The sequence below is a fragment of the Ochotona princeps genome, chromosome 2 (genome assembly GCF_030435755.1).
Source record: "Ochotona princeps isolate mOchPri1 chromosome 2, mOchPri1.hap1, whole genome shotgun sequence".
Classification (NCBI taxonomy): Eukaryota; Metazoa; Chordata; class Mammalia; order Lagomorpha; family Ochotonidae; genus Ochotona; species Ochotona princeps.
Window position 1 is genome coordinate 59,605,475 of NC_080833.1, and position 23,800 is coordinate 59,629,274.

General features: G+C 33.9%; 1 protein-coding gene across 1 annotated transcript in view; it reads right to left on the reverse strand.

Moving 5' to 3' along the window:
- NEGR1 (neuronal growth regulator 1) overlaps window positions 1-23,800 on the reverse strand; it is an 856,411-nt gene that overhangs the window by 349,093 nt on the left and 483,518 nt on the right. Inside the window, exon 3 of the mRNA XM_012930450.2 lies at window positions 11,254-11,379. Coding sequence (XP_012785904.2) covers window positions 11,254-11,379 — 126 coding nt within the window. The remainder of the gene's footprint in view (window positions 1-11,253; window positions 11,380-23,800) is intronic.

Genomic DNA, 23,800 nt, shown 5'->3' on the forward strand with positions numbered 1-23,800 from the left:
AAGAATACAATATTTATTGCCGTTTTTATTACATTTTCAATACACTTTATGAAAAAGTGGAATGTCAGAAATTTTCTAAAAATAGGATTCTGGAGCTTTGTGGAAAGGTAGTGTTTTAAACATTATCTCTAGCATTTCTTGTGTATCAACTCTGTGATATTACTATTGCTATCATCTCAGTTGTACAAAAAAAACGTACAGCTGAGAGGCTGGTGCTGTGGCGTAGTAGGGTAAGCTTCCACTTGCAATGCCAGAATAAAATTTGGGCACCAGTTCAGTTCCCACCTTCTCCATTTGCAATCCATCTCCCAGTCTATTTTACTGCCCAAGTTATTGGGCCCCTGTACCCACGCAGGAAGCCCAAATGATAGCCATCTATCCTAACTCGAGACTGGCCATTGGAAGAGCGTACCAGCAGAAAGAATACCCTTCTCACCATCTCTCCTTCCCTGTGTAGCTCTGCCTTTTAAATAAGACAAACCACAATAAATCATTTTTTTAAAATAAATTCACAGACAGGGCACAAATTCTAGTGCCTACATCAATAAATTGGAAAAGCATCATGTTCATGATCTAACAATGAATCTCAAAGGCTTACAAAAACAGGAACTAATCTAAGCTCAAATCAGAAAGAAAGAAGAGATAATTAAACGTAGAGAACAAATCAAAAAATTAAATACAGTAAAAAAGATATAAAACTGTGAAATAAAGTACTGTTCGTTTATTTAAAACAAGCAAAATTGATACACAATTGGCCAAATTAATCAAAAAAATGAAAGAAAGAAGAAAGAGATGAAAGGGAACGCTGAAAAGGATAATACATAAATAAAATATTCATAAAAATACTATAAACAAAATTATTGTATGCCAACAAATTGGAAAATCCAGAAAAAAATGGCTAGATTTTGGCATATATACCTACATTCTATCAGCAATAAGCCATGATGACATAAAAAAATATCAATGAGTCAATCAGCAAGGCAGAAATTGAATAATGAATTAAAATATCATCTCAACAAAGGAAAGCCTGGGACTAGATGGCTTCAATACTGAATTATAAAAAACTTTTAAAGAAAAAATTTCAATTCTATAACCATTCAAAGCAACTGAAAAGGAGTGAATTTTCTCAAACTATGCCTTTGAGGCTAATGTCATTTTAATTCCTAAATCAGAAAAAAAAGAGATGGTAAACAAATATAGACCAATATCCCTGAAGATTTTGCATATAAAAATATATTAGCTAATTAAATCTAACATGACTGAAAGACCACTCATTTAGATCAAGTAAACTTTACATCTGCTATGCAGAGTAGTTCAGCATATACAAAAGAACAAATATGATACACTATGATAAGAAATTGAAGAATAAAAATCACATCTGTGATTATCTCAATGGGCCACAATGGGCACTATATGACAAAGCAAGGGTTAGCATCATACTGAATGAAATATTTAGTATGGAAACATATCCACACTAAAATCCAGAACCTGACAGGGCTGCTCATTTTTACCACCGATGTTCAATATAATCCTGGAAATTGTGTCCAGAGATGTTAAGCAAGAAAGAGAAATCAAAGGGATAGAAAATGGGAAACAAGAAAGTCAACTTATTTCCATTCATGTGTGAAGTGATCCAGATGTAGGATAACCAAAATATTTCGCTAAGAGACTATTGGAACTCATAAGAGTTTCAACCAACTGCAGCATAATGAAGTCAGCACAAAAAATCAATAAATACCTTTTAATTCTACGGCTTAGCAAGAATTCATAAGACCAGTCCCATGTACAATAGGTACAGAAAATTTAAATATCTTGCAATCAGTTTAAGCAAGGGTGTGAAAATTTGCTACAATGGAAACATTAAAGACAGAACCCTCCTCTCAAAACAAAAAAAACACATATCCCATGTTCTTGGAAGAAAAGAACTCATATTATCAAAACATTCAAATGACCCACAACAATTTACAGACGCAATGCAATTCTAATTATAATAAAACAAATACTCCTCTTTTATCTTGAAAAGAATGAAGCTGACATTTTTATGGAAACACTAGAGACTCCAGAAAGTGAGAAATCTTAAGCAATAAAAACAAAAACAAAGTTGGGGACATCAAAATACCATATTTTGAGACATACTACATAGAAGTTATAATCAAAACATCCTATTACTTGCACAAAAATAGACATGTAAATCGATGGAGCAGAATAGGAACTGTAGAAATTTATCCATGCACTACAAAAGTACACTTTGAAAAATGAACTAAAAATCAAACTCTGAAGAAAGTACAATCTCTTCAACAAATTGTGTTGGAAAAATTTGATTTACTCATGCAGAAATATTTAATAAGGTCTGACCTTACACCTCATACAAAATTCAATGGATCAAGGATCTAAATTTATGACCGGGGGCCCAGCGGCATGGCCTAGTGGCTAAAGTCCTCGCTTTGCACACACTGGGATCCCATATGGGTGCTGGTTCTAATCCTGGCAGCTCCACTTCCAATCCAGTTCCCTGCTTGTGGCCTGGGAAAGCAGGTGAGGACAGCCCAAAGCCTTGGGACCCTGCACCTGTGTGGGAGACCTGGAGGAAGTTCCTGGATTCTGGCTTCGGATCAGCATAGCATTGGCCCGTTGCATTCACTTGGGGAGTGAATCATCGAAGGGAGGCTCTTCCTCTCTGTCTCTCCTCTCTGTATATCTGACTTTCTAATAAAAATAAATAAATCTTTAAAAAAATGTGTGACGGGATATCATAAAATTACAAGAGGAAAATACAAGAGAAACTCTACAACACATTGGCCTAGGCAAAGACTTCTTGGAAAATACCCCAGAAGCACAGGCAATAAAAGCAGAAGTAGACAAATGAAATTACATTAAGCTAAGATGGTTTTCTCCTGAAAAGGGAACACTCAACACATTAATGAGGTAACTGACAGAATGGAAAAAAATAATTATAAATTATGCATATGATAATTGAGGACATGGACACTTTTCAAAAATGAAACACAAACGGCTAACAGGCACATAAAAAAATTCTCCAGATCACTAGCTATCAGAAAAATGTAAACAAAAAACAAAATAGGTTTTCCTTACCCCAGTTTGGCTGGTTATCATTTGAAAATCATAAAATAGTGAATGCTGGCAAGAATATGACAGAAAAGGTGCCCTAGTACACGGCTATGAGATTAGTATCTAGTATCCAGTAAAGCCGTTATTGATGACGAGGTGAATATTCCTCAGAAATCTGAAAATAACTCACAATGCTAGTCCATGGAATTTATGAAAACTAAATCAAATTAATATATGGAAGTGTTATCTATATAACCTTGCTTATTGTGGCCAAATTAGCAAAGGCTAAGATGTGGAATACTCCCAGATATTCTACAAATGGCTATAAAAACAAAATGTGGCATATGTACATGATGGGAAACTACTTTGCTCTAAAGAAATGATAAAATCCTGCTTCCTGCAACCAAATGAATGCCACCAGGCACCATGATGCTCAGAGACACAACCCAGTCACAAAACACAAATATCATGTTTTATATGATATGTGATAATTAATATGGTTTCCAAAAAATTATACAGGAATCAAGAACATATTTTGTGATTTGATTGTTGTTTTTGGCTCTTACTGATATTCCTGTGGAATTGCAGCTATTTTATTTTATTTTATTTTATTTTATTTTATTTTATTTGTACTCATTGAATATTATGGTAGTGTTGCATTAAGCCTGTAAAGTAGATTGAAATTATGTTTTGCAAAAATTTAGAAAACAAAGTTCAGAAAATGGAAGCAGAGGGATTGAGGGAGACAGAGAAATACAGATATCTTAAAAACAATATCTATGAAATTTGTTATCTTCATATTAATAAAGTTAAAAGTGAAAAATGTGACATTTAATACGTGAATGAGCAGCAGAAAGGTATTTTAAAATAGGACCTCCGAACACTAACAATGTCCTTATAAGCACTATGTTTTATTGCCTCTATCAATGGTATTCTAGTATTGTAAATACATTATTGGGTATTTCCCTAATATGCTTGGGGAATGCACACATGCATATGTATGTATATATATATATATATATATATATATATATATATATGCACACATATATATACATGTATGTGTATGTGTATGATTACAGGTCATTTAAAATTTCTTAATCATTTAAGAATATTAATTATTAAAATACTTTATACTCTCAAATATTGTATATAGAGATGCTTGCATTTTAAAAATATGATTTTGCAAATATTTATCAAGTACCTTCCATGTGGCTCTGATTTCCTGAAAATAAACTTATTCTTCCTTGAATTTGAAATAGGTATCACACAAAAAAGTGAGAATAAATATGCTAATTATACATCTATCTGTCTAATATCTAAGGTTAATAGAATTATCACAATTTTTGCAGCAATAATTATTCCTAATTATGACTATCTTGGAAAACCTAATTTTACAGCAAGCTGTAGTATAATTCAAATCCAATAGCAATGGTGTTATTTTGATTGAAGGAAAGTGATAAAGTGTTCTTTCACAGGAGATTTAATTCTGTAGCAATAATTTATTGACATTCAACCATGTGTTCTTATCTGTAACTTATAAGGCTACTACGGGTTCTAATTTTTAGAAAACTATTGTTAATATTCTTTGTATATAATTAATATTCTTTCTATATATATATATATATACACAAAGAATATATATATATATGAAAGAATACTTGTATAAAAGGTAGCCCTGTTGAATTTGACCTTACATTTCTGGCAATACTATGGTTTGAATGTTCCACATTCAAGTTGGAATTTAATCAGTACTATGAGTACTAATCAGTACTATAAAGATGATACTAGGTAAGGCTTTTAAGAAATAATTCTTTATGGATTAATGGTAAATGGAATGACTCAGCAGGTGATTCTGTTTTGAAAGACATTTTGGCTGTGTTACTTTTATTTAATCTGCTTTACTTGTAAGATGTCTTGCAACACCTTAAGCCTTAGTAAATTCTACAATGATAAAGCACACTTGTATTCAAATAAATATGTATGACTTTCATGGTATTTTCATCATAAACGTGATGGATGAGGTATAGCATTTAACCTGAAAATCAGTTATCACATTAATTAACAGATGTTAGAGAAGTGTTAATATTTCATATAAATACCTGACACATTCATTTTATATGTAAGCCATCCCTAATAGTATTTTTTCTGGATCCCTATAGTCTCTAATATTTTGAATTTAATTTTCATTCATAGAAACCCATCTAAGTATGAATTAACATGAAATTTACAACCAAAGTAAGGGTTTCATTTTCTAAAATAAAAACCCTTAAACTAGTTCCAAACCTATTTAGACACAATGATTATATAATATCCTTCACTAATACGTGTAACATTACATTGAATTCACTGGGGGAAACCCAATAACAAATCTATTTCCCAGACTGCAAAAGCTAATGTTAAACATAATCTTCCTCAGTTTGATTCACCATGGAGAAATACAAGCTGTAGTCTCATTATTTCTCTAATGCCCCACCTTATTTGAAAACTTAATTCCATAAGAAATAAAATCTTTTATGACTTGCTGAATAGGTTTCAGCTTTCTTGTTTACTATAAGTAACCTCTTTCCTTTGAAAATAGAGAGCTATTATTTATAATGATCAACATGACCTCAGGCTCATTGTTTGGCCTTATGTGTGGCTTAAAGCACCACAAATGTCTTTCTCTCTATACTGAAATAGTGGACATTGTTACTTATGAATGCATACAAGTTAGTATACCCCTCAAATAACTGCATATAGATGAAAGGGACTTGACAAACAAAAATAAAAGTTAAAATTACAAGGAAATCTCTCAAAACTATTTTAATTACATACATAAATTATTGGTATGCAATCTTATGCTAAAATTTAATTTTCCATCATTACATAAATTCATTCATTATTATCCCTTATGTAAAACTATTATGGAAATTCACAAAACTCCAAATACAATAGAATATTATAATGCAATTGCTACTACAGCTTGTATTCTGAAGATCCAGTATTGTTCAACTATCATCAGCAAACACTGCTAGTTTTACTAATTTTTTTTCTTTTTAATGCCAATAAGCAAAGTGCAATGTAAAAATTGCAAACCTAAAACAAGAGTCTGGAAATTACAGGGGTTGAGTGACAGGCCTTCAGCATAGAAAGAGCACACACTCAGGTTGTTCATTAGCTCACCCTGGGTGCTGATCCTGAAGTATAACATCACAAGAAAAGGAGAAAGGCAAAGGAAATGAGATCATTAGCATTAAATAATACTTTCTGGTTTATGAGTGTGATGATTCGAGCTATTTTCAGAATTATTTGAAATAACAGATGCAACAGAATATGTGGTGTGTTTTTTCGCTATTACTTTTCATTTTTTATAGTTTCCTGCTTTTTGTGATAATTAGTAATTAATATTTTCTGTCTTAAGACTATGTTCAACATAATTGTGGAAGTCTTAATATGACTCCCCTGTGCATTTGTCACTGAGAAACAAAATTTCAAATGCCAAATTCCTTAAAATATCTATGGCAGGATTTGACAAAATTTATTTTTAAGGGCCAGGTTAGGCTTGGACTTTGCTGGCCATGAGTCTCTGTTGCAACTACTCAGCTCTACTGTTGAAGTGCCAAAGTAAATACTAATATTATGTAAGACATGTTTCTGGCAATGTTCTAAAAATCTTCACTAACATGAATAGGTGACAAGCTGGTTTGACCCATAGATTTTAGGGTACTGACATATTAGTCTAAGGAGTATTTTGCAGTCTCATGATTGTGAAAACTTGTAAGATTCAAGACTATTCTTTCAGTGCCAGCTGAGCTAAACCCATAACATTATGGAAAGATTAATAAATGTATACTTATTATTTTTACAAGTTGAATATTTAAACAATATTTTTATTTAAAAATAGAGTTACAGAGAGAGAAAGAAACAGAGTCAGACAGAGAGAGGGAAAGATAGACAAAGACTGTCCTTTTGTTGGTCCACTCCCTAAATCTCCACAATAGCTAGAGCTGCACTTATCCAAAGCCAGGATCCAATAGCTACCTCTGGGTTTCCCCCACAGATGCAAAGGTCAAGGGATGTTAGTGCTAAGGGAAGAAAATTAGAATACCGCAGTTATTAGTAATGATTCAACTTACACCTTTTTGAATTTGTAAAGATGTGAGCACTATACACTTTTGGTAGAAGTCATATTTCAAGAGGTGTGTGTGTGTGTGTGTGTGTGTGTGTGTGTGTGTGTGTAAGACTTACTTTTATTTGAAAGGCAGATTTACAGAGAGGGAAGGGGAGACAGACAAACCTTACATCAACTGTTTCACCCCAAATGACCACAAGGCTGGAATTCAGCCCAGAAGCTAGGAGCCAGAAACTTTTTCCAGGTCTTGTACCTAAGTGCAGGAACCCAAAAACTTATGTCATCATCCATTGTTTTCCGGGCCATAAGCAAGGGGTTAGATCAGAATTGGAACATCTGGGACATGAACCAGTACCCATATGGGATGCTGGAACTACAGTGGAAGGATTAACTAGCTAACCCACTGTGACAGTCCTACATTTTACATTTTGAATTTTCAAATATATCAGAGCTAGCAATATTTTCAAGGATATCTCTGCTAGGCTAAATGTTCAGCCATTGAAACCTTTCATTTGAAATTCTTCCCCAAGTTAAGAACAGAAAATTGACATAAGTAAGCTCTATGGAAGCTCATATGTCAAGTAGCTTCTCAGGAAAAATGTTTTTAATGACAGTTTACTGAGTTACTTGAATTAACCAGTACAATGCCAACTCCAGCTCAGTACAGTGGTGTTTGTGATGTGATTGAACCCATAGCCTTATTTTTATTATAGATCAGGGGAATGACCTTGTTGTAGTCTTTTTTTTTTTTTTTGTCGATTTTTAAAACTAGATCAAGACATGAATAGGCAAGAAGAATCGCCAAAGAGTTGGTTAAATATCTAATGAAAACAAATGTGTGAAAAACTTTGGCATTGTTGAGGAATGTATTTGGCTTGTCAGTTAAAGTGCTTTTGGGGGCACCCATAACAGAGTACCAGCATTCTGTTTCAGCTCCACAAATAGGAGACCTTAACTGAGCTGAAGCTATGGCTTTGCACATGGGAGAATAGAGTTGTATTTCCAGTTCTTGGCTTACACCTTTGGCCTGGCGTGGTGCAGTGAGTGAACCAGAGAGAAAACTCTGTAAGCCTGTCTTTATTTTTATGTTTTTCTTTCTAGAATAAAGGAATGCGAATACTGGCACTGCTTCTAGTATTAGAATAGAGTACACTTGTGTCTCTTCTTTACGCCTTCACTGTTCTTATATTGATTATTGTTTTGAGGTGCCTTTTCTCCCATTATAGAGCAAAAAAAAAAAAAAAACAGCAAACAAAAAAACAAATAAAACCAGGAGAACACACGAAAAATGATGTTTCTTAGATAAAATATAAACAGATCAGTGAAGCCCACCATTTTTCTTTCATTTATGTATATGGAAATTGAAAAAACATTCACAAAATTACCAGACATATTACTTAAGGCAAAAATTCCACAGTGCTCTACATAGATCATTAACAAGTTACAATTTGAAGTTGTTGGGAACATTTATAAAAATATCCACCCAGTCTACTTACTCACTGAATAATAGTTAATATTTATGCTAATTTTACTCATTTGCTCAATGTGACAGGATCAGAAAACAAATCTATGCACCGTTTAACTATAAATTCAATCTGTTTTCTGCCAGCTTCATGATGCTATCCATTATCATTATTCTAATAACTTTACTAACCAACATTCCTGCAATTTAATTAAAGCAAAATCGATCCAACACTTAATAATTAAAGAACATGCATAATATCAAGTATTTCAAAGATAGATTCAAATCCAAAATAATGATAATAGATTCTATAAAAACTGAGATTCTGTTTTATACTTGCACAATTCTGTTGTTGCATATATAAATCCACAAAAAGATAATTATGAATCAAGAATACATTTGCATATCATGTAATAATTCTTATGTCTGATTACTTATTTGAGTCTCACATTGTCCAGGATCCTCAACTGTTCTAAGACACATAATTATATTAAAATTGGAGGAATAAGTTCAAAATATGTGTTGCAGAGCATCATGACCACAGTTAATAGCTGTACACTGTTGTTTTTAAAAATGGAAAAGTAGATACTGAGTGTCCTTTTCACAAATATTGCAATTTGATATAATTCATTTATTCATTAGCTCTAATTCACAAACTTATGAATACTTCAAAACATAATACTCAAATGCATGCAAACTGACCTGTGATTTAAAAGATGTTTCAGGGATTATTACGTAATTTATGGAAGGCGGGAAACAAGATGAGGAAAATTTACTCTAAGAATTTTTCTTAAGATTGGCTGAATTCATAAATAAAGCATTCAGTTTAAGAGCACATTTATCTAAGTTTGTTTCACCTACAGCCTATGGAATGTTTTGTCATTAATTCATTACTCACATAGCAGTATTATGATTTCTGTATCAGCTCCACAGAGTGAAATGTTGGTAGTGGAAAGCACAGTCACACTTCAAGATAGTATGAGGACACAATGCATAACGTAATAGTGTATACTGCTGTCACATTTTCTCTCACATTGGTAGTCATATTAAGCATATAGTCTGAGTAAATGTTATTACTGACTGCATAAATTAGTTAACTGAAAGGCACGTAAAGGAGGAGAAATATCAAAGCATTAGTAGATAAAATAGATCTTCCAATTGTTTTTTTCCTATGTCTGTATAATCACCACTCCAATGTTGTAGGAGATGTTTCCATCAAAAAGTTTAAACAAATAAAATCAAATTTTGCTTATCTAAAATGAGGTGAGGCTAGCTCATTGAAAACACTATTCTGGGAAACGAAAAACCAGATAACCATCAACAGAGAAATGGATAAAGAAACCGTGTACATCTACTCTATGGAATACTACTCAGCCATAAAAATTGAAATCCTACTGTTTCCAACAAAATGGCCCCAGCTGTTAATCATCAAGCTTAGAGAATTAAGCAAGTCTCCAAAGACAAATATCATATATTCTCTCTGTTATAAAAAATATATGAAGTAAAATTATATATATGTAAATCTCTAAAAATACATATAAATGCAGATAAATGAATTATACAAGGCAGATTAACATACTGGAAAGTAAAGGAACTGTACAGTACACATTTCTACTCTTGAATAAAAGTGAAACTTTCAGTGAAGCTTAAATGTATCTTTGTATAACATTATGTTTTCTATCTTTTCCTATACTTACCATATCCTAATACATTTTGATATAAGAAAATCAAGCTTGTAAATTGTATTAATAGACTTTAATGTCATGAATAACACAGGAACATGTAGCAGGCAAAATGAGTAAAGAGGAAAAGGAATGAGAGACAAGAACCCCTATGCATATACAACTGTGTCATGCGGTATCATGGAAAGTAACAAACTGGAAAAAAGAATTCTTAGGTCTGGAGTAGATTCAAAGCTGTGTAATCCACATTTCCAAACTTTACACAACTTATAACTTTGTTAGAAATGTATCTATAACTATGAATAGGCTTGATCATTTTCACTGTATTCCTAAAATTATCTCTCTGAGAAGATATGTACTATAACAGAAACATGGGAAATCCTTACTTTCACTTATCTATGTTATCTTGGAAAAATTACCTGTTCTTGGGTTTCTAGAATCCGTGTGAGTTAAATTCTCATCCCCAAATCCTGTTTCTGAAATACAGTTTGAAGTTAGACTCAGAAACCTCAAAATTTCTGTAATTTCATTCTCCACTGGGTCCTTTAGCAGTTCATGCTGGCCTGATAACAGGTGAATACTGATTGAATAGATCCTCTTATATTTAAATGAGGATAGTCCTTTTGCAACATTTTCATTTTAAACATTTTTCAATCAATTTTATTTTATCATTTAGCATATTAAAGTGAGCCTAACTTTGAATAAAAATTACAAGACAAAGATTTTTTTCTGGGCTACAACCGAACTTGTTATTTTAACAGTTGTGCACTACAATGCTTTTAGGTATGGAGAAGAGGTATAAAAATAATGGTCTCTACCTCATAAAAAAAAAACAGTATTTGAAAAATCACATCTTAAGTTCTGAGAAGTGAGATTACAGAAGAATGATGGTGTGCACAAGCAACACTGAATTATTCCAACATTACCTGATGGGGAGATGTGGCGCCAAGAAATGGAAGGCTCTGGTTTCCCAGTGGCCAAACAAGTGAGAGTGACATTGGTTCCTTCATTGATGGTCATATCACTTGAGATGTCATATATCTTCGGAGGAACTGAAATGGCAAAACATGCAATGGTCAGGAAAAATATACATAAAATTTTGTTGAAATACGTATGATACAACACAATAAAGATATGATGATGAAAAACACACATGGCTTATGTTCCACATCTAAAATGATGGATTATCCAGAACCACAAAGACTGCACAAGGGCTTTGTTAAATTATTTATTCTATTCTCTAACTTATACATATTTAATGATTTGAAAGTTGGAGTGATAAGCAGAGGAGGAGAGAGAGAGAGAGATAAAGAGAGAGAGAGAAAGCGAGAGAGAGAGAGAGATTTCATTCCCTTCTCATTGCCTCCTTGCCCCATATCAAAAAGTACAAGGCCAGGCCAAAGTTCTGACTTAGGAAATCCATTTACAGCAGGTGGCAGAGATTCCAGCATTTAAGCAATCATTTGCTACCTCCCAGGATGCAGCCCAGTTTAAGTGTATTGGAAGTAGAAGCGGGACTCAATTCCAGGCTTTTTGCTATGGGATATGAAATGTGGGAATACTGTGCAGCAACTGAACTCACTGTATCATGATGCCTTCCCTATTCTCCAGGTTTAGCAGAATATCAGCATATCAGAATCACCAACAACAAAAATATATAACACTGATTAAATTAAAATGTGTTGTAATTGTTTTGTTATTTGAATTAGAATCATCATTCTAGTTATGCAATCCAGGTATCATTACTATAATGGTGATTTTTCTAAAATAGTGGCTAAAGAAATTGGAAACATTGAAATAAAAATGTAGCAGAAGCATTATTTATACATGATGGTTTAAAATTAAGTTAAGTAAGATGCACAGGATTAGAAGGTGAGATGTGAAGGTTGGAAAGAAGTTTTTATCTTTGATTTTTCTCTCAAGCCCATGTATAGGCTGGATTTTTCTCAATGCCGATATCCAAAGCTGCACAGATTTTAATAAGGCTAAAGAGCAGATGGATTTCTGTTAGTAATGACTTTAAAATGTAACATGTCTACACTTCCGAACTCCTTAGAGCCTCTGTAACACCATTTAACACTGTTAACTGACAAGTGTACAGGTCAAAATATTGTTTATTTGCTTTTTTCTAAATCGGAAAATGGACACTGTTACTCCAAAATTTCATCAGGGAATACCCTTTGTAAAATGTTGCCCATGAAATTCCTAAAACCACCATCCATGATTAAGTGTTTATATTCTCTAGAAACCAAATGACCTCATGTAATTCTAAACTGTATGGATATGAACCCTTGGTTGTCTGCTGTCTAGCTCAGTTGTCCAGGATGAGTTAGTTAATTGACCTTCGCCCTAGCGAAAGAAGACAACAGTAGTGCAAACTCTATTGTAAGTAAGTCAATATATGTTCAAGGACTTACAAAAATAGCTGCCATCAGTGTTAGCTATTATGAATAGCTGCTGAAAAGCACATAGTTGATATTTTGCTTTAATTTCAGTGTTGCCTGTTCCCAAAACAAAATTGCTCATAAGCTTGATGATCATTGTGGTGGGGGTGTTACTGACTGATGCCCTGATTAAGCTTTTCTATCTCCATAAAAATAATTCACTCCCCAAGTGAGCCGCAATGGCTGGTGATGCGCCAATCGAATTCAGCAGACAGTAATCTCATTCCAGGTCTCCCACACGGATGCAAGTTCCAAGGCTTTGGGTCGTCCTTGTCTGATTTCCCAGGTCACAAGCAGGGAGCTAGATGGGAAGTGGAGCTGCCGGGATTAGAACCGATGCCCATATGGGATCCTGGTGTGTTCAAGGCAAGGACTTTAGCCAGTAGTTTACTGTGCCGGGCCCTCTCAGCAGTCCTTTCTGTCACCAGAACACAGTGGATCCTCAGAAAAGGTGCTATATATTGAGTATTCTTCCTACGAGGCAAAGATTAAGAAATGGAAGCATGAAAGAATGCTTTCACTCTGGGTTCAGGGTCAGGGAAGGAATGTTAGTCTGGGGTTTCTGAAGATCATCATTCTGGGGAGCATTCCTGGGTTAAATTTGTTTATAAAAGATGGATGCACACAGGTGGGGAAGATTCTAAATTTTCCTGAATTTTCCTTTTCATGTCCAATATTGACAACATGCCCTGAAGCAACAAGTTAGAAGAGAGGTATGTCCAATAGTTCCAGCACTTTCAGAGAAAACCAAGAAAATCAGGACATTTAGAATATCTTAATATTACAGATGTCTGACTCTTAAAATAATTCATTAATCCAGATGTATGACTCTTGACATTTCAAACTTCAATTCTCAACATTTGAAAGTAGTTTTCATTAAAAAGTGGGAAATGAGATTATTGATTCAAAAATTTTAAGCCATTAAACTACTAATAATGAAGAAATATTTTGGGTTGCAGTGTGAATTATTTAAGTGCTTATGTACTAATACAAAATAAAATGATGCTATTTGTGCAAATATAAAACTATTTAATATACAAAAGATACTATAACATAAGCAATGTGTTCTTTGTTATGTTACCATAAACAAAATACAACAGAATATAGAAATTCTGAATATCATATTGAATTATAAAACTCTAACTGGAGATACAAGATTTTACAATATGCTTGCTACTGATTGCTTTGTATCATCCATTAGAAGCTATCTCAGCAACAAAGATTTCAAGTGGATGTATTTTGTAGGTTTATTTACGTGAATGGCAGATTTAGTGAGAGAAAGAGACATGCAGCATTTTGTCCCTCAAAAGGAGTGCAATGCCTGGGTCTGGCCCAGGCTGAAGCCAGGAACCTGAAATTCATATGAGTTATCCCATGGGAGGCAGGAACCAAGAACTTGGGCCATCTGCTGCTTTTCCAGGTGCATTAGCAGGGATCAGATCAATCTTTATCATTTATTTTGTCAGATGATGCATTTTTAGTTGTATCTATCTGTATTCACTAAAAGTAATATCAATTACTATTGACCTCACTTCTAGCAAACTGTGGGCATTTTGACATTTCTCAACTGCCTTACCCACCTGAACCACATCTTATATCATACTCAGAAAAGTATGAGACAGCAGTATTTAGGGAAATTCTACAATATATAGATAAACAGATATGATATTCACATGTCCACACACGTGTAATTACTACCAATAATTTGAGTTTCTTAGTGTTTTGTGGAGTTCTCCTTTTATTAAATGAGCAAATATTTTTGGTACATATAAATAAAAGGTTTTGCTCCTTATCAGGCATTTTTCACAGATCTAACTTTAATAATTTCTTCCAAAAACTCAACTATTTAGTATGAGTCACAACCTTTACTGATTTCAGAATCCAACATAAGGGCATCCAATCTGTGTATCATGTGAACATATACTGTTTTGCTTTGTTAAGTTTCACAAAATGTGATATATATGTCACACATGATATTAAAACCGCTTAGAGAATGCACTTGATAGTTGGTTTCACAGTAAACACAAAGCCTGGAATGTTTAACTGCCTCACTGGAATCAATTAACTGCCCCTACTGAGTTCTTCCGCTATTTAGAGTCTGTGAAAGACCACGACACATGCAAATCCAGTCTTCTTTAGGCTGCTAGGGCTAAATGATGGATTGAACACTTATTTAATCTGAAACACAATTGCTGAAAAATAATTTTTATTGAAACTATGGTGTTCTGAGCCCAAAACCTACCTGCTTCTTTTGGCTACAGAATGAAAACAATGTTTCATAGGCAAATGTATCCTATGTCTTCACATTCATTCACTTAAGTTAAAGGCTCATTGATAAACATTTTAACATATCTGCTTGGTTATCTGTGCAATAACTATATCTGTCGCTAAAAAAACACTCAGTGAAATAAACAGGAAATAAATATAGAAGCTATTTTCTCTCTCTGATGCCCTGTTCAACTCATATCTTTCCATCATGACTTCTCTTACCCTACAAACTTTCCACAATGAATTTTAGAATAAAATGTGCAGTGAAATGTCATTTTTAAAATAAATGCTAAAATGATCACATTTGGATTAAAATGGTATGTTAGTATTTACACCAATCATATTCAATGGTTTTTTTCTGAGTATATGCTATAGTTTGAATATTTGCAATTTGGAGCTGGGATCACTGGGAGATGATTAGATGATGAATACAGTTAGCGCCCATCTAAAAGAGACTCCTGATGGCAAGCTAGACCTTTTCCCTATGCAGGAACTCAGAGAGAAGGTATTGTCTAGGAAAATATTGGCTTTCACCAGCACCAAATCAGCCAACACCTTGGTTTTAGATTTTCCAGGCTGTAGAGGAGTAAGTAAATGATTTCTCTTGCTATAAACCACCCTGTTTATGGAATTTTGTCACTGAAGCCTGAATGGACTAAAACAGTTTGCATAATATGAAAATAAACATTTGCACCAATAACCTTCTGAGTGTTTGCATCCTCTATTTTTAGTGCCTGCCATATACATGTACATACATATGACATACCACAAAAAATTTAAATTTTTATTTACTTTTATTTGAAAGGCAGAATTTTACAGAATCAGAAGGAAAGACAAGGGTGTGTTCCATGCATTGCTTCACTCCACAAATGGCTGCAATGGCTAGAGCTGTGCCAATCCAAAGCCAGGGGACAGGAGCATCTCGCAGGTCTCATCTTCTGCTGCTTTCCCAGGCCGTAAGTAGGGAATTGGATTGGAAGTGGAGCACCAAGGACTACAAATGGTGCCCATATGTGATGTCAGTGCTAGTAGAGGATTAACTTAATGAATCACAGGCACTGGTCCTTTATCATTATATCTTTTTTTTGGCAGTCTTTTTTTCAACATTTTATTATCATTGCTATCATTTTATGATACAGCTCCATATTCCCTTAACCCCTCCCCAATTCCCTCCCCCCCCCCAGTTCCTCTATATCATTACTAAAGTATAGTTCTTCATACTCAGTCATATGTCCATCATTGCGGGCATGGACAATGGCAGAGAGTCCAGAATCCTATTGTCAAGACATAGTAAACAGTTTCATTGTAAGTCCATCTTTTCCTGGAAACAGAAATGCTTACCACACTACATCCTCACATCTGGATGTTAGTTTCCATTTCACAGCTACTGTACATCCCCTTAAATGAAAAGTCATGACACAAAATCAACAATAGAAAGAAAAATAGAAATTGACAATGCCATGATGTTAAATGACATGTTACTAGATATGACAGTCTCCATTACACAGCTACTATACATCCCCTTAAATGAAGAGCCACAAAATAGAATCAACATCTGGTAGAAAAAAGAAATTAGCAACACCAAGACGTTAAATAACATGCTGTTAAATGACTAACATGTAGCTGAAGAAATGAAAATCAAGAACCTTCTTGAAGAAAATGATGCCACTGCATGATCTACGAGTCATTGAATGATTTAACCAGAAGAAAGTGTTTTGAAGAGATGAAACCAACAGAAAACAACAAAACCCATGTGATATAGTTTCCGCTGATCTTTGTTGAAGTGTGTTTCCTCCAGATAATAAACAGATGGGTTTTATTTTTTAATCCAGTTTACTAATCTATGACATTTGATTGAGCTTAAGTCATTATATCTTTTTGAAAGCTGAGTGACATTGGTATTCTTTTATTTACCTGTTTGTGATGTATTTTTTTTCTTGAAAGAATCTATGATGAAGACTTTTAAATTATTTAATAACATATCTGGTACCAACAAAGGGTCTAGCACACATGAGGTATTTGATGGATATTTGCTTTCTGCTTCTTATGTGCTGAGCTAATACTTACTTAGCTTCTCAATAAAGATCTAACATAAAGTTCTTTACCATTACAAACATTAAATGATATAATTTCAGAGAATTTGGTAGAAAATGCAATTATAATTTTAAGGGATTGTGTGATTTATCACTCCCTCCCATCCCATAAGGGGATTCTCTGAATCTAGGGGCTCAGCATTTCTTTTGACTAATCTAAAAACGAAGTGTTTTTCTACCCCATTCCCATGCTTCATACTTTGGTTACAAATAAAAAGAACTATTGACAATAAGCATAAAATCTATTTTCAATACAATGCACTGCCATACCTTATGTAGTAGTGACTTGTTTATAGGTTTGTTAGGATAATTTTTCCTTCAGAAGATATTGAAAATTAGAATCAAAAGGATTCAACACCAACAATATATACATACTATCTCTACTTTTAAAAATGCTTCCTTTACAGGCTTGTCAAGGGCTGGATTAGTTCGGATAAACTAATATTTCTGAAGCTTTTTCAAATTGCTTGAGTCAAGAAGCTAGACATAACTATAAATCTTGAGAGAATTGGTTTCTTTGCACTCCCCTACCTGGTAATGGTTGGCAATATCAAAAGACCATTCTTCCTTTCATTGGACTGGTGCTTTGCTTTTTTATTCTGGCCAGCTTCCAAATGGTAAAAACAGATACATGTTACACAGCAAACTTTCTGGAAAAGGTGCTGTTCTCATACTGAGAAAATGCATTTTTCATGATATATGTACACGTATATATTTTTTTTTCCTAAATTGGTTTGCTTGTACATGTTTGATGGCTTCATGGTCTGCTTCTAGCCTGCAACATTGTTTTCTCCAGCTAGACTATAACTGGCTTTCTGTGGTTTATGACATTTCAAAGGTTTCTATGGCTCCTTTCCTCCTCTCATCACTCAGAGAGAAGTGATAAAAGGGGAAAAGTACCCAAGCATGAGCAGTAAAGGCAAGCTTGCCAGATTCATGAATTGCCTACCGACAGAATATGCCAGAATAACCCAGGAGGTGAATAGCACATTTCTAGAAAATGTGTCTTTCATACTTTCCTTCAAATTTTAAATCATGTTGCTTATCTTGGTATTTTTCCTCATCTACAAAATCTAGTTACAAAATTCTCTCCATCTATTTTTGTTTTTTATGGATTAGTTTTATACTAGATTGACCTATTTTGATACATTCATTTATGCATTCAACATATTTTTATTGAGCAGCAACCTAATATATAAGGAGTTCATGAAACATTATTAATTAAAATACAGTGTTGTAAGCCCTACAAAGAAGAACACACAAGGTGTTCTGAGAACACAGACTATTTTTTTTTTTTGGCTTTCAGCGTATAAGCCTTTTTTAAATTGCATTTCATTTTATGACATCGTTTTATAGGCTCTGAGGTTGCCCCAACCCCTCCCGTGTCCTCCCCCCCCCCCATGGTGGATCACTCCACCTTATTGCAGTATTATAGTTCAAATCCAGTCTTGTTTCTTTCATTGCAAGCAGGTACCATGCATAGAGTTCAGCATCTTATTGTCCAGATCTGGTCTAAAGGCAGAGCTGGCAGAATTTTGTTCCGAACAATTAAAAGCCATAATGTAACATCAACAACAGTTTACAACATTATGGGATTAATTGACATGGTATTGAGTGACGGGTATGTTAGAAAATGCAGGTTCGTAACCACATCCTGTGACTACTTCATTAACATTTCAATTTTAGTTTATATATAACCAGCTTAAAAAAAAAGCTAAAGTAATGAGAACAGACTAGACATCTGCCTCTCCTATGGGGTCACAACTACAGAAGATGCTGATATGAATAAAGCTTTATGAAACAGATGATATTTGAACAGAACTTGAAGGTTTAAAACATTAGTTGACTGTGTTCACCTTGCTAATTAACTGATGAGCTCACAACCTTGGGGATTGATGAGGCTATGTCAGGAGATCTTGGACACATACTTGGCTGATACGCCTACAATGCAGATTTTGGAAACACTGCTTTATAGAATGTCAGAAATGAACTTCCCACAAGATTCTCTATTAACTAAAAATCTCCATTGTAATTAGAGACATTTCATGGGATTAACAGACAAGTTATTTAACTTTAAGATTAATATTAGAACGGATGATGCCTAGATAATTGGTATTTCTTTCCAAATTTATTGAGAGAAGATGCTGAGTATTGAATAGTATCATAAAGAAGGTAAAAATATGACATGGACAGCTTTTTCAGATCACGTAAGTCTTCCTTGAAACATCCAAAATCAGTTGTACAGAGCAGTAAGAAGGCATTTGCCAATGAGGTGGATAAAGAAGGAATCTGAGTAAATAAATCATTTTGCGATAACAGATTTTGGTAGCTTAATATTTCTATAATAATTTAAAATTTTGGCTGAAGACAAGTTTTTCACTTGCTGTATAAAACATTTCTATGGCAGAAATGTTTCTTTGGTGGAAAGTAATGTTTTCTTTGATTAAAAGAAGACCAGTAACTGGCTTGCTCATGTGAGTGTTCTTAGAGCAGATGTCACATCTCTGTTGTACCTTGTGCTAGGTCTGTCTTCACTGACTTGAATGGTTCCAAGATAGAAGGCAGGATTCTTAAATCCATCTTCAAAATCTGCACTGATAGTCACAGTTTATTAAGCATTAGTAATAGGCTTTTTCTAGAAACATTCTGGCAGTCATTATATGTTAAGAACTTGAAATTTTTTGAACTATTGAAATGGGTTCATTTCAATGACTCAGCCTCCAAGAATCTATTTTAAAAAATGTATGGACTTTTATTTTTGTAGTCACTGTTCTCATAAATACAGTGGCCAGCTCCAGTATTCTTTTAGGAATTATGTCAAGAAATGCCCTCCAGAATGGTCTAGTGAACGTTGTTTTTGTTGTTGTTGTTTTTTTTTTTTTTCTGCTCATCTTTGGCATTGAATTATCATCCACATAAACTGTAGGAAACAACCCAGCTGTGTCAAACTAGAACTCCACTGCCTTCTAAATGAACATTTTCCATTGCTAAAAGTTTGCTTTTATGTTTTTTAAAGCTCCCGAGGGGCCAATACTTGCCCCTGGAGTCACAGAGATAATATACACCTGGCTCTTGATAGCATGAAGTAAGCCTGTTCACATTCAAATGAATGTTCCTTGCTAAGTTGTTTCCATAAATGTGACCTACTAGATTTTTGCAGCTTAAAGGTGCTACCCTGATTTTTTGTACTTGCAGAAAAAAAAAATGTCATTTCCACATCTTTAGAAAAATTATGTCTTTTTAGAATTTCTTCATTCTTTATAAATAATGTTTTCCAAACTATGAAGATTATATATATATACCCAGTGAAAACTATGTCGACCTACATATGAAGAATAAAGAAAAAACAGAATATTGTTTTATGTCATAACATCTAAAATTTGCTCTTTGGCACAAAACAAAAGGATATAGGCGATTTCATAGATCAATGGATTATGTTACTAGTTAGTGAGAACCAATATTAATATTTTGATATATTTTTTATCAGTAACTTAGGTCATGTATTTCTACATAGATCCTGTATATTTCCAAGTGGTACAATAAGCTCAATAGCAAAGTGGTACTGAAGTCTGTTGAAAGTAAGTGGTGTGATCTCAACACTTGTGCTCTAGACAGAAAGCAAGAAGGCAGTTGGATAGGAATTTAAATGAACACTGTGTCTGCTATTAGCCATATGTAAAAGGGAAACCAAAAGCAAGAGTGAATATTTATTAAACATGTACTACATTGTATAGTATACGAGGTCTACATAAGTTTTATTCTTGTTATGTTGGCAAGAAAAAGCAAGTGGAGTCTACATTCCAGTTCCCAAACTTTCCATTTATCAACTCAACTGTGTTTGTGACAGTTTGCTTGTGTAGTAATTTCTGAACAAGGTTACAAATTCCTTAACATTCCTACCACTAGAAAGAAGGCTTTCTCCTCAACCTCCCTGAACACTTCAGCTCACAACAATAGAACTGGAGGACTTTGAGTCTTCTGAATTGAGTCATGTTAAAAATTACCATTTGTTTCCTTATTCTGTTCTCTGAGACTGTAAGGTCTTGGAGTTCTAGAAAACAGCATACTCGTTCTGACTAGCCTGAGTCCACCAAGCTGGAGAGAAGAAGCAGACAGTACACATGTGGACAACGCATGAGGATATCGGAGATACCAGAAACAGAGTCTTGGAAGACTAGGGTTGTTTAGGCCCCAAATACTTAAATCATTCAGTTTCAAATTCAGCCTTGTGAGTGAAAAAAATAACTTGTTCTTTAAATCCATCAAAATTGGGCCTGGTTATAGATATTTTTTTTCAAACATAATGGAAGCTGAAGAACTAATACCACTTGAACACATGACATAAAAGTACTGCATAGTCAGATAGTGTTGGTGTTAAGAGAAAAAAATTGGACAAATTAGACCTCAGAAATGGATAGCAAAACATTTCAGAAGGGTAACATCCCTTGTTATTTACATTTAAGAAATGTAAAACTTGTAACTCTATGGATAAGTAACATTTGTGAGTTGTGTGGGCCAAGACAATATATACATATACATATACATATACATATACATATACATATACATATACATATACATTGGAGATGACAGGGTCTGAAGGAAATTGCTGTGCTAATGGACCAGCTCCCATTGACAATTTCTTTTTGGAAGCTGTAAGTATTTGCTAGATATTTAGAGCTGATTATTATTATTATTATTTATCATGCAACCTCTCTGGTGTTAGCCTGGAACCATCCAAACAAAACCTTCATGGGAATTAGTAAAAGGCAAAAGATTTATATGATCTGAAGAGAAACCAGAGTATCGCCTTCATGGGAATTAGGAAAACAAAACAAAACTGGCTCTCACTGAACATGCTGCATCACCACATGCTGGAAATCTTTCATAAAACAGAAATTTACATGTTCCATGAGAGCTAACAGTGTCTGCAGATTTATGTGTGTACACTCTCTCCACCACATGCTGCAAGCTCTGTGTGCTCTGGACTCAGCCAGAGAGTCACACTCTTCCTGTCTGTGCCTTACATTGATTTTCCCTTGGGAGAATCGGGAATCCACTTGCACATTGCATTCCCTGGTTTCTTATAAAAGCTATCCGTTATCACACTGAAGTTAGTAACTCATCCATCATGGGCTAGCTGTGATTACACCTCCGGAGGGACTAGAGTCCTACGTTAGGAAATAGTCTCAGGTTTTATTCACAAACTTAAATGATAAAACCACAATTCGTATTAGTACTCTACTTCCAAAAATGTCATTATTATCATTTTTAACATCATTGTTTCCTTATCTACTTTTCTCAAGTAGAATGCTTCACTTATTTATTTATTTTATTGTGAAAGCTACACCAAATGTATCATATGGTTAATTGCCGGGAGAGAGATAGTACTGCCTTGTGATTACAAGCAGAGATTCTTTTTGAAATAGGGTTAAAAGGTAATTTACCATTCTGCTGACCACTAGATCATTAGTCACAGTGGCTTAAGTGCATTCTCTTATAATTCAATAGCAAAGAAATTGCTTTTATGGCATTAACTAAATTATATTCAAAATTATATAAATTCTTAAAATACTATGCCTACTGCCAAGATATAAGACAGTTAGCACGGAAAAAAGTTGCACTTTAAATTATTCATTGGAAAGAAAGGCAGTCTCTTGACAGAAAGTGTTTCATACTAGGGCTAGCTTCTGGGTCTTATATTTAAATATGAATCACAAAAACCGAAAATTTTAGATACTCAGATTTCTCTTAGTCTTGACTAAGAAGTTTACCTGTTTAACTCGTTGCTTTCTATCAGATGTGGTAGATATTGTGTATTGTCTTTTAACTAGATTCAATTCTAATCACTAGTTTCATTGATAGGGAAAATATTGTTATGTAACCATTGTAAGTCTAGATAAAATGACATGCAGAGCCCAATATAAAAAAAAAACACTAAAATTTGAGTGAATCACATCTGATATTATGGGTGATATACAGAAATTATATAGAAATAAATTATAAATATATATGTATATGCTTGTGTTTAAGTATACCTACACATACATGTGAATTTGTGAATATACACCTGTGCATATTTGCTATATATTTAAATTCATATTACACTGGTGATGTGAGTGTGTGCTTGGTAATATCATTATACATGTTCATTAATACTGAAACATTGAAATACATGTAAACATATATTGCTGGGAAGGCTAATCTCAGAACACATTTCTCTCATGAATTTACACATTATTAATTTGGCTGGAAACTATTTTATCATTTGTTAAGGCAACAGAGACCATGATAAATGTCAGTGACTTAAAACTTTGATAAAATTAAGCTTTTCAGAAGCTTACACATTGTGGAAACAATGAAGAAGCTTAAAAATAAAGTTATATGGAAATGCATGAGATATCCAAAGATAAAATATTGATTCTATCTTAAAGGAAATTTGTTCGATCCTAACAGAACTGGAAGAGTGGCTGACGGAGACAGAGATAGTATTTGGAACATTATGTTGCAGCTACCTAAATAGAGAAATAGATTAGAGAAAAGAGTGACAAATGTGAAGAGATACAGTTGTGAAAGACCAGGACCATTTTTCAACCATATACTCATTCTACATTTGAAATAGTTGGTGGAAACACTTCTTTTCTGGTCAATCTCAAATTATTTCTCTC